Genomic DNA, 12,781 nt, shown 5'->3' with positions numbered 1-12,781 from the left:
GAAGATGATTAATAAGCGTAAGGCAGGAATAAATTTGCTGCCCGGATTGCCTACTGTTAGGCGCTTTGATTGGTTGGAGGCATTCAAGTTGGGGTTTTGTACACGCCAATCTTATCACACTACGGTGAATAGTAACCTTCGCTATTGGCGCGTGCTTTGCTCACACAGGTGAGAGATCGTGCTAGAGCTCTACAAGCAGCTGCATCTTCGACATCTACGCCCCTACCAGTACGCGCAAACGGGCCGGACACGATACGTTGAGGCGGTGGACTGTGAAGCAAGACACGGACATATGATGCTGGCACGATTAGTTCCGGACGGTATGATCGATAGGTGCATGATGGTGAGCTAATGAACGAAACTTACACTTTAGTGCATTGCTTGCTAGCAGCAGGTCTACGAGCACAATCAGCAGTACGGTGTGGTGTTGGACTGAAGTAATTGCTTCAGTTGTTCGGATGCTGTAAAGAAAGGAAGTGTGCGCGAGTTAGAAATGCTGTAATTAGATGGCATCCTGTTAATTTTAATGATCACTACGCCTGAAGGTATGCAATGCTCGTTTCAAAATAAAACAAAAAATCACTCCGATAATAGCCATTGCATACTTTCAGGGGTTGTAAAGGAAAACCATTTGAACGACAGTAAAACCAGCAGCAAATGATTGAGTTTGATTTAGCAGTTTGTACGATAGGTACGTGGCTTTTAAATTTTTTTCCATCAACAGGTTAGAAATAGTTTTCTATAAAGCAGTGCAATATATCTAACAGTTAATATGCCGTAACGCAAGTCACCACAACTAAAATAATGATTGATAGCTCGCTGAATGGTGGCTTTGAGCACGTTACTTGCTTCCAGTCCCGTTCATTACCGTGACCTCTAGCGGAACCTTCCCGCCGCTACAGCCAAAGCACGAGAATTACTTCCAACACTTTCAACCCTTATCATCCCTCAGTACCCCCTCCCTTAAAAGGCTCCCGTTTTTTTTTAATATGCCAGATTGATTCGTGGCAACGACATAAAGAACCATCAGCGGACGTGACTTTCACACAAAGGAAACGAACACACACGGGCACGGAGTGCGCTCGTACACGGCGGACCTTCAAAGTAAGGACGAGCGAGCACTGGTTGGGATTATTTTATTTATCAAAAATCCTACCCAGCGTTTCATTTGCGAATCATTGTCTGACATGTCGCTCACAGCTTTGCTCTCGACTTTAGCACAGCGGAAGCGAAAAAAAAGCAATGGCAACATAGTACTTCGGATTGGAGGGAGAACCACGTATACATGTGTGTGAGTGCTGTAATGAATTGGTTGTTAGGGTTGATTGATGCATTACATAATTGAATCACAGTAAAGGATTATGTAAACATGCTCGCTCAATTAACGCTGATGGGCGCTAAAACCTAAGATGAAGTTGAAGACGCGTGTAACGCTGTGGAATCTTGAAGATTCTGTCACTCCACCCGCCTCGTCTTGATGCGTTTTGTCAATCGGAGGCGTGAATGTGTGAAGGTTTGCCAACGGGGCCAAACTTCTAGCAACTTAACTTCACACCGTCACACTCGCACATACAGGCACACAAACATGCGCGCGCGTCAACATAAACACCCATAGAACCCATCGGGACAAAGGCATCCTTTTGGGTGCTATTGCTGAAATACAGAAGATCCACGTACCGTGGTCTGTCTAACGAAACTGATACACAACACTGACTGGCAAAGAGCCGTACGTTTGGGTTCGGCCCCAACTCAGGATTGTATCCCGCCAGTTGTCTAGCGCTCAAAACTCGCAAACTTGAAGCTGCCACTAATGGCAAACGACGGCGCCCATCCGTTTCGGAGCACATCGGGCGTCCGGTGTGCTGATAAAGAAACAATCGGGATAAGCACCTTCGAAGGAACACAGTCCGCTGGCACACTGTTGTCGGGTTGTCGCCTTAGCTAGAGGACACTTTGGACAAGGATGGTTACCACTAATGAACACTGGGGCACAACAGAGCAAAGCACATTTTCCGTGCGCGATCAGCATCCGTCGTGCGACTGCACATCACTCGTGTGATAACGCAAAACAGTATCTGAGTTCTAGTTTTCGGTACCCTTACACACCACTGATGAATGGGAGGAAGTTGAGATTACAGCAACCAACGAACCTGACAACAACAACAACAACAGCAACAGCAGCAACACTCAACAAGAGACATAGTATACGAAACGGCAATGGACTGCTCAGCAGTTTGAAGCGACTACCGTCGCGAGATGTATGAGCGGGAGAAGAATAAAAAAGGTTCCATATCCTTCGACGCTACTCCACACTGCTCCCGGTGGACCAGCTGGAAGGAGGTCGTATCCGTTCTATTCTCCTGTCATTCTTCCCTCCATTTTCACCCCCCGTTCCCTCCTCTTCTTTCGGTGGTCAGAGCGAGAGAGACAGCTACAGGGTGCCGTTTGAGAGATTTCATCCGCGAGAAGAATGTTTGCCCGGAGAGCACAACGTTCGAGAAGATGACTTTTCAGATAACAGGATACAGGTGCCGGGAAGCTTACGGTTGGCGCTGGAGAACATCGCGTAACACCGGTATCCTTTGCTGTGGCCGCTGCCGATACGAAACGCAGCATATGCTCGTACCGTTCTCGCATGCGCCAAAATTTATGCAATCCCTCGGTTCCGATTCCGACGAACCTGCCAGGCGGATACTGTGCTTTATGCTTCGGGCCTGGACGGTTTTTGCACTGTGGTTTTTTGTTGTAGTATTTGTGCTGTTGTTGCTATTGCCCATGTGCCCTAAGGCGCAGGATGTGCTTGCCTTGGCTAGGCGGATAATAATTTGCTTAAGGTGTGCAAGCTTCCTGCTACTTACAAAAACGCATGATCGCGTAAACGTTCCGGTCCATTATGTGTAAAAAAGGATTTGATTTGCAAAACATCAAAATGTAATAATCCTATGGCCTTAAAACACAGATCAAACCGTGTAAATTTTAAAAAACTCAATAATTGCCAACCGATTGCCTACATTTAGGCGCACTCTCTTAAACAAATTATTTTTTATCAGTCAAGCTGGAAGCAGCATTGTTTGAACGGTTTAAACGGCTGTGTACTTTCATGCTTTAGCTTGCATCTCCCTTCCCCTTTTTACCCATTAACTCGCACCGACAATCGTACCGTCATCTTCATCGATTGATGGAGGCGCCCAGTATTTGCTGAGCCTCGTCACGACTGTCGGCACGTTTTATTGCTTTCCTTTGTTTTTGCAATACTTTTTACACCCCCATTTTGTGTGTGTGTTCTTTCTAAAGCTAGATATATACATAGACAGATAGATAGAGAGAGAGAGAGAGAAGGAGAGAGAAAGAGAAGAAAAGAAAGAGAGCCGTGCTTAGTCATTGCTTATTGTTTCGGGATTGTCTCTCGTTATTTTAAAATTAATTATTCATCGGTTTTCCACTTTCTTCGTGTTTTATGGCCTTTTTTTTATGTGTCCAGATGGCCCAGCCCTGATGGTTCATTCGTCATGGGCGTGAAATATTGTTTGCATTGACAGGTATCGCTGTTTATGTTGAAGATGCCAGTAGCTTTGGTGGTTTTTGTAATAGATGTGAGTATTGGCCCTCACTCCACTATCTTCTCGTTATGTTTTGCTTCGAAAAAAAAGAAACTCCAATCAGGCTTTTAATCAAGCAACAAAATCTGCTCGATTTTACAACCATTATACCATTTAACTGACCCGATTTCATTGGCCCATCCCCGTGTATCGTGCGGTCTGTCGTGCGATTATGCGGCTATGCCGCTATGCATATCTTCAACGCTTCCAGTGCTTCCCTTTGATCTATGCCATGGACACAGCCCCCACGTACCGTGGTGGTTCCAAAGATATGGACAACAAAACGTCTTTCACCCGCCAACAAAGGTGCACGCCTGCCTGATGTTACACCGCCACCGTACCCGGTTGTTACTGCCACCTGGCAAGAAGCTACACGCCCCGTGGATGCTTGCGTGCCGTGGCATTTCTGCTCGGCGAAAGAATCTTTCAGCCCCGGCAAAGAATGCAATCTATGCCACTGCTTTACGTTGCAATTATCCAAACTCACTGTCAAACACATGTGAAGCAGCAAGGTAGCGATGGGCAGGAGGGAAAGGCAGCCGGAATCTGCTACGGTTTTGCCATGCATACATTTAGGCGTTAAGTTGTTGAACTGGGACACACACAAACTGTCTACCGGTTTCTGTAACCACAATGAGCCAAACCGTGGTGGATATTGTAACTGGGTGCGAGCTGTGTGTAACGGGTACGAGCTAGATTTTGCTAGAAACAGATGATGCTGCGACTGTGACCACCATCCACAATGGTCAATCGCAAACACGATTACATTGTCCGCAACGTGGCGCTCAGAAGAATCAGGATATAGGTTGCGCGGTTTGAATACATCGTCACTCTAATCGCCTAATGGATCCGGCAACACCCGCAAGATGGTAAATAAATGGAACACCTTTCTGCTTTGTAACAAACAACAAAATACAACAATCCATTTCTTTGCACAGCATCGCAGTGCGTCTTAGATTATTATTTTGCAGCATAAAGGAACGTTATAAAATACATCTGTTTTCTCGAAATTTGCAATTTAAATCATGCACTTCGTGTTTGCAAAATTGCAGACTTTTAAGCTACTTGTACTTGTACAACAAAGAATCAAATTGATGGTTTTTCTTGCAATCGTCATATTAGTTTATGTCTTACGTGTTATGTCTTACGTGTACCCCTGTAAGTATGCAACACAATACAAGACATTAGAAATATAAACTTATAAAGTGTTTATTGATTGTTATTGATAGGTTATTCAATGAGTGCTGTTGAGGCAATCTGTAGTGGGGAAACACAATTTTTTTTAATTTTTTTAACCTAAAAGAAGGAATAATTATATTAATATAAAGCATACCAATCAATAAAAGCTTGTGCAGTCGTTCTAGTGTTCAGGAGTCATACACTTTGGTGTTTCAGGCTTTTAACAACCCTCATAACCCTATTCTAAAGAAAAAATAACATAACCATGGTCTCACGCTGTCCAACACCCGGTTAAATAGATATTACCAAAAATCAAGTTTGCATACATTCAGGCGAAATTGGCGTAAAGTCACAATTCACAACTAAAAAATCTGCCCTTCTTTTTGCAAAATAATGTACCGCTCTTATGTTTGCAGCAAATAAACCAATAGTCAATTAAATTAGAAAGTAACAATAATAGTAATAGCTGCTGCAATATTAATCATGCGCCTCAAGGTATGCAAAACGAAACACATAATATTTTATTTCTTGCAAAACTGTTATTTAGCGTTACAGGCAGTACAACAATCACCGCAAATCGGTATAAATGCACGATTGGGGACAATCGGTATGATTTAATCGTCAGAATGCATGAACTAATGGGAACTGTTTTGTATCCCTTGTGCATTGTTGGCATACAATCGTGTATGCCCGTACGATGAATGCCTTAAGTCAAGCGTGCATCGTCCGAATCAATTCCTCCTATCCTATCCTGTTTCACGCTCTGGTACGATCACTAATGAACAATACCACCGGGGCTATCCACCCGGCCCTGTCACCTGTCCTAACGCACTCTCGACCACCCTGAGTACGCACCCGTTTATGCGACGAATTTGCATCCATTTGATTGCAACGATGCATAATGCGCTTGATCCCAACTTTTTATGTTTCTTCCACCCCGTTCTCGATAAACGCCCCTTATGGGTTTCTGTTTGCGGTTTGCCGTACCGGGAAACAAGGAGTGTATTGGGGGATGTACATTTTTCGCTGACTAAATTTTTGAATTTCAATCAGCTCCGGTGAGGCGATGCATATCGTTTGACATTACTTCATTTCACCATTCAGAAAGACCCACACACACCCACATGGGATGCAAATTTGAAATCATTTCCGAAAACATCGCTTGTTTTGTTACACTGCTAGAGCTTTGTGATGGCAATAAAAAAAAACACGATTTAATGTAGTTTTTGCGTTTGTGTGTTGGTGAATGTGTGCGTGAGTGGAAAATGGGAAAGAAGTCTCTTACAGCGGTACTCGTTCAAAACTGGTTCGTAAACGTTATTATGTTTCGTTTCACCATTATGCACCCGCAAAGCGGTATGGCTTATTTATGTGTGTGTATATGTGCGGTTGTGTGGTTGTGTGGTACGCGCCTTCCTTTTCTGTTCCTGGCGATTTGTTGGGGGCGGTGAAGGAATGGTACAAGGTATGCCCACCGATGAAGGGTATGCAGTCGAGGGAAGGTCTAAGGCAAGACTAGCAAAGCAAGTAAGAAGCCACGTATCTTCCGCTGCTCCCCACTACAAAATTTCAAGCTGGCAGGACGTAAAAACCACGACTAAAAGGGAGGTTCCATGGGAGGCAGTGTGGCCTGGACCAAGCGTTAGCAATGTAACTGCTGCGAAATTGCAAGCAAAAGCGGTAGCATAAAACATAAAGCTCGCCCTTATCCTGTGCGAACGGCGGGTTGGGGGATAGAGCAACAGCAACAGCAGCAAAAAAAAAATGGCCGCGTGTGTGAAAGAGTCGGCGTGCTGCCTGTCGGTTACATGACGGCCATTGAAGCAAACTCTGCTGACAAGGGAAATAGATCACAAAACCAACCCCATCACTGCCTGAAGAAATTCCTTTCCCAACCCCACCCCCACCCCGCAATAAGACGAAACCACATGCACACACACACTCACGCACACACGCGCTTCGAGAAAGAGATGGGTGACCGAGCGAGCGAGTGAGCGAGATGGAAGCCGGTCCCCAAACGGTACGCCACGGTGCTGAGCAGGCGGTACCACAGTTTCAAATTGGTCCGCCGAGAACGCACGTGTTCTGCCAGCTGTGGTCCCCGGGTCGTATAATGGTCGGATTTACATGAATCCGCCCAGAGCTTACGGAGGTCCTGGGACGCACTGTTGGTGATCGGTGCGTGCTACAATTTTTCCAGTGCTGCCACAAGCTCGAGAAGATCTTCCCGGTGGCACGGGATCTGTGCAAGTCGCCCCGGACACTCACGGCTGCCGATAAGGTTAGTGTGATCGGGCGAAGCTTAAGATATTCATTCTTGGTAGTGAGGTACACTAAGATGTTACTCTGTCGATCGAAACCGACCTTCCATCAATCAACCTACACAGCGTGATATTGCAGTACATTTCGAAACAAGTGGTTTGTTTGCCGTGTGTTGAACATCTTTTCTACCATTGCCACCTGTACCGATTGCAGCATGGCGCCCACAATGCATCTACTACCCGCTGTCATCCCAGTGCTGCTGCTCGCGTAAGTAACGCAACGATTATCATTTCGATTACTAATGGATGAGATGTGTGTTTGTGTGGTTAGGGTTTTGCTAACACTATTGCACACCTATAGCAGTGAACAATCAACTGCCAACTGTCAAGCATTTGTGGGGGATAATTGTCAAAAAAAATAACGAAAGACGCTAAGTGCTTTGGGTAATTGCATAGTTTACAGGCGCTTAGGCACCGGACAAAATGCTCGAACCCGCCATCATAAAGCATTTATATTTTAATTGTCCCCATTGACTTGGCCACACGAACCACTGCTCACGATGAAGGGAGGGTAAAGTAGGGGGAGGGGGAGGGGGGGGGGGTTACTAAGGGTAAAATTTGGTTCCGCAATTGTGCAGTACTGCACCATCTCGCCGAAACCATCATGTAATTGACGTTCTCATCATCCGTCAGCGTAGTCGCCCCGTCCACCATGACAGGACACCGTCATAAGGACACTTGCCACACTGCCCAATAGCATAGGCTTCATATCGATTTTAAGTTAGGTTTTTTTTTATTCTCTTCCCCCGTGTTTCTCTATGCATCTTAACACCCACACACCCACACACATAAGCTCTTGTGCTTTCTCTCTATTTAATTCCCTCCAGCATCTCGTTTATTCTTCTTCGCTTGTGTGTGTTTTTTTTTTCTTTCTTTCGTTTCTTGTTCTGGCCACTTGCATTTTGCCTTGTGCCCTTTCTGCCCATTATTAAGCCTTGCATCCATCCATTAGCATTTCCCCCTGTCCCCTTCCCCAATGCCTCCATTCGCCTCCCCTGGAGAGAAATTGTTGGAGGGGGTGGTTTGTCCACTTTAATGCCGCTTCGTGTTTTTTTTTTGTTCGTTGTTGTTGTTTTCGTCCCTTTTAGCAAACGCGTGATGAAGTGTGAGTGAGACGCTCAAGCATTCTCGGCTTTAACGGTTTAACTGGTCTAATTACATTTAAGTGGTTCGGTCGAGTGGTGCAGTTGAGACGGCAATTAGTAGTTTGCACCCAAAAGCGAAACGCGCGCCCGGCACACGATGCCAACTCGCCGAATTCCCACTTCATGCTGCACTGCCCTAGCCCGGTAGCTTGTGTAGCTTGCCCGGGGGGGTCACCCTTCGGGATGGAGAGTGAAGGAAAAGGACCACCAGCATCCGGAGTGGTATATCTCAGGGTGGCAGTGGTGTGGTGAACCAACTCGGCAAAAGGAAGCCAAGTGTAGATAGGACCGTGTCCTTCAAGTAAGTGGTGTTGCGTAAGAAATTTAAGCCTGTCTACGTTCGAGCGGTACATGAGCATTCAGACATTCAGAAGTTATCAGGATGTTCCAGTTCGGTTGCCAACTCCAAACCCCGCACAGTATGGAGCGGTAGCGATGGGGACCTGAAATTGAGGTCGCTTGGAAACAGGATTCATCACGAATAGCAAGGTTAATGCATAATCGCTGAAGATCATACTCATTCCTAATAATCAATTCCACGAGGTAACGATTTTCCTAAGTATATTTCCTAGACGACATGTAGATAGTATTATTTGACAGCTGTCAAAAATAATTCATTATACTTAAATGTAAAATTTGATATTCTAAATAGATTGACCAGTATATCAATGGAAGCCTTGGCGAGCGTTTTGAATCCACTTGGTACACTGGAAAAGCGGATAATGGGATCCGCCAACTCGTCCATCAACGACGGGGAGGGAAGTCTTTATGGGAAAAAGTACAAGTTCTTCTACATCGTTCCGAGGTATAATGATTCCATACGAACGAAAACTACTTCAAAACCTCCGAGTTCTGTTAATATCTTCTCCATTCTCTCCATTATCACAGCCTGGACATATTAAAGTACACCCCAGCCACTGGACATAACAATTCTCGTCTGAAAACGACCGGTTCCGTACCGATCCCTCACCGTAACGCATCTCAGGCCGATCTACTACTGCTAGCACCCTCCTTTGTAGCTCTCGGTGACGGAACATCTTCCAGGCGGCTAACCGACTCCGACCAGCGTAGACTCTCCGTGGAGCTACACAAGGTACGCCATTTTGCAACGATTGCAGGTGTACAACCGAACGCAGCTAGTGCACAGCGGGCGAAAACTCGCCCCGTTGATCTCGGTGTGTTCGCTACCCAACACCACATGCGAGAGGAGCAACGTACGCCATACACGTACCGTCCATTGTCATCGGACACATACCACAGCTACAAGTCCAACCGATACTACATCTACACTGACCCTGTGCGGCTGCGTGGAGACACCGGTGAACGTCACGCACACCGACGCGATCCGGCGTCGGCTGATGATAGTCACAAAAGTCGACAACCGGATGAAGATCCAGTTGGCTCGCTCGTCTATCACCGACAGGTGCGATCATTCAACAGATCGGATGAGGTTCCGGAACGGGAGAAGAGCGATCGCTTCAAGCGCCGAAGTGCGGTCGATGATATGTTGAGCAAGAACATTACCATTATACTGGAGAATCTTCTGAAGCGATACGAAAACTCACAAATTCCTACGCACGGACAAGGTAGGTTGAGGGGAAGAATGGCTGTGATGAAGCGGTTTGACACATGCCGATCAATTCTTGACAGGTGTACCAACTTTGGTGGAGACCAACATTCTCATACGAAGCATGGGACCTGTTTCAGAGCTCGATATGGTAAGTGGAAACATTATAGAATATAAGTGTATTGCTGAACTTCGTAGCCCTCCACTGTGTTTGTGTAAATGGAGGTTAAACGCCTGAAAGTATGCAATTTCAGACGTTTTTACCCAAGACTCCGAGAGGGAGCCGTGAGGGGCAATACACTTGTGTTGGCTATCTCCGCTGTACATCTATTGTATCGTTGCTACCTTGTGCTACAGGACTACTCGATGGACTGCTACTTCCGGCAGTACTGGCGTGATAAACGGCTTAGCTTCCGCGGTCCAATCAAAAGTCTCTCGCTCAGTATTAAAATGCTGGAACGCATCTGGCGCCCAGACACATACTTCTACAACGGCAAGCACTCGCACGTACACACGATCACGGTGCCAAACAAGCTGCTGCGGCTCAGTCAGGATGGGGAGATACTTTACTCGATGCGGCTTACAATTAAAGCCTCCTGCCTGATGGAGCTACGAAGCTTCCCGATGGATCGCCAGTCCTGCCCGCTGGTGCTGGGAAGTTATGCCTACTCCCGGCAGCAGCTCGTGTACCAGTGGAAGGACGAAGACTCGGTCAACTTCGTACCGGGCATGACGCTCAGCCAGTTCGATCTGATGAGCTTCGGGCAGAAGAACTATACCTTCATCAGGCGCGAGGGTGAATTTTCCGTCCTGCACGTGTCGTTCAACTTGCAGCGTCACACGGGCTACTTTCTCATACAGGTGTACGTGCCGTGCATACTGATCGTGGTGCTGTCCTGGGTGTCCTTCTGGATTCACCGTGAAGCGACGAGCGATCGGGTCGGGCTGGGCATAACGACAGTGCTGACGCTCTCCACCATCAGTCTTGACTCGCGGACCGATTTGCCGAAGGTGCGGTACGCAACCGCGCTGGATTGGTTTCTCCTCATGAGCTTCTTCTACTGCATAGCGACACTGCTCGAGTTTGCCGGTGTGCACTACTTCACCAAGGTAGTGGAAAATCGCCGCTCCTGTGTGTACCTCTGGAAAAGTTGAAGCTGTTTGCACGTTTCATTTCAGGTCGGTAGTGGTGAGATACCGCTGGATGAGGAGGAATGGGAAGACATGGAGGGTGTGGCAGAGATACGGGATTTGCCATCGCTGCAGCAGCATCTCAGTACGGCCGTCGCAATCGAGTCGCCCCGACTGCTTGCTGCCCGCCGTCGTAGCTCCCTCATCTGTCCAATCTACAACGATCCAACGCACATGTTCAAACCGACCTCCTCACACCTCTCGACGATGGAACGCACCACGCAAACTGAACCGCCAAAGGAACCGACATGGAAGCAGGTTTGGCTGTGCTTCCTGGGTGATGATCAGTTCCGGCGCCGTCGTCAGCGGGAAGCATCCGCCCGAGGTAGCCCGAAGGTTAACGACCCCTTGTTTGGCATTTATTAACCATCACGGACATTTTTATCCTTTAGGTGGCGGTAACCGGCATGTCAATAGCGTTTCGCTCATCGATCAAGCAGCGCGCATTCTCTTCCCTATGTCGTTCACGTTCTTTAACATTCTCTACTGGCTAGTGTACTACACCTACCAAGCGGATTTTACCTGGACTCCGTTGAAAGAGGTTTAAACGCCTAATGAGCTTTGTTCTGGAATTATCAAACAATATTTTAACGCGATAAACAACCGGTTCCGATGCCACTCCAAACAACCATGAGCAAAGGCTGCTAAGGCGGGTAAGTTCAACATTCTCCGCATGACAGCATACTTGCGAGTGAAAATATTTCGAGACGCACACTCAAATTAGACAGGCAGGTGGGAGCGTGGTTGTCTCCAGAAACGAATTCCTTTGCCAAAACAGCGGTGTGTGTGATGTTTGATAACGTACTTGCTTTCTTTTCCTTATAAACACACAAAAATAGAGAGAATTTTAAAGATGATGAAAGAAAAGTTTCAATTACAGGGGCAATACGTTTTAACCTGCACCAGATAAAAGTAAACACAACCCCCTGAATAATCCCTTCGATGGCCTTCCTGTAGATTGTGTTTCATATATTGCGCCTAAAGGTATGCAACATCGATGTAACAATATTCAAACGGGATGGTTTTGTTAGGTGTAGAATGCATTGCATACATTCGGGCGCTCCAGCGAAGAGGCAGACGTTTAACATCGAATAGTTGTTAGTGGACAGGTTAGCAAGCAGTAGAGCAAGTCAACCAGATGATAAAGCATCCATCACACATGGTGTCACCAATCAAAAACAGGTTTCCTTCTATTCAAACAAAGGTTTCACCAGCAAAACAGAATAAAGCGAGGTAAAATAAATTTCCATGATGTCACGAAATCCGTCACAAGTAATTTGGCATATATAGTGAGATAAGCTGATCGTAGACAAGCCCACACGCACATGTGAAAACGGTTTGCAACACAAATTACCTAATAAAATGGCGCGTGTTTCAGTAGATCTAGTTAGTGATTGTTGCTTTTTTTGGAGTTCGTTCTTTATGACTTGAAGTTTATTTAATAAAACTACTCTAGATGTTCTACCTAGCATCGTGACCGCTATCGTCAGTACCTCGCAGTGGAGGATCAATCCCCTTGGAGGCCCAGGGCGGAATTATAGTTGGGGCCTCTAATTTTAAAAACGATGCAGGAGGGGAAACATTGAGGGGACACCACCTATATCACCACCTACACCAGTTATCACTGTACCTGCACTCTTCTAAATGGAGCTACAATCATACGTGCGCCAACTTCGAGAAGCAGCACGTGGTGGAATTTACAACTACAGCATTCAAGGAGCACTTTTGTTTAAACATTGCATACCTTTCGGCGGTTTTCGAGCAAAATTGCTGTACTAG

The 12,781-nt window shown here is 46.4% G+C and overlaps 1 protein-coding gene across 1 annotated transcript; it reads left to right on the top strand.

Moving 5' to 3' along the window:
• The first annotated feature begins 7,254 nt into the window (after positions 1-7,254).
• Positions 7,255-12,384, top strand: LOC128306813 (gamma-aminobutyric acid receptor subunit alpha-6). Its single transcript, XM_053044431.1, has 7 exons — positions 7,255-7,307; positions 8,897-9,049; positions 9,133-9,830; positions 9,895-9,962; positions 10,169-10,921; positions 10,991-11,327; positions 11,395-12,384. Exons 1-7 carry the CDS (start codon positions 7,255-7,257, stop codon positions 11,547-11,549), a joined length of 2,217 nt encoding a protein of 738 aa, XP_052900391.1. The 3' UTR covers positions 11,550-12,384.
• Positions 12,385-12,781: the final 397 nt, after the last annotated feature.

The sequence above is a fragment of the Anopheles moucheti genome, chromosome X (assembly GCF_943734755.1).
Source record: "Anopheles moucheti chromosome X, idAnoMoucSN_F20_07, whole genome shotgun sequence".
Taxonomy (NCBI): domain Eukaryota; kingdom Metazoa; phylum Arthropoda; class Insecta; order Diptera; family Culicidae; genus Anopheles; species Anopheles moucheti.
The sequence above is the reverse complement of the archived record's forward strand: the minus strand, read 5'-3'. Positions and strand labels throughout refer to the sequence as shown.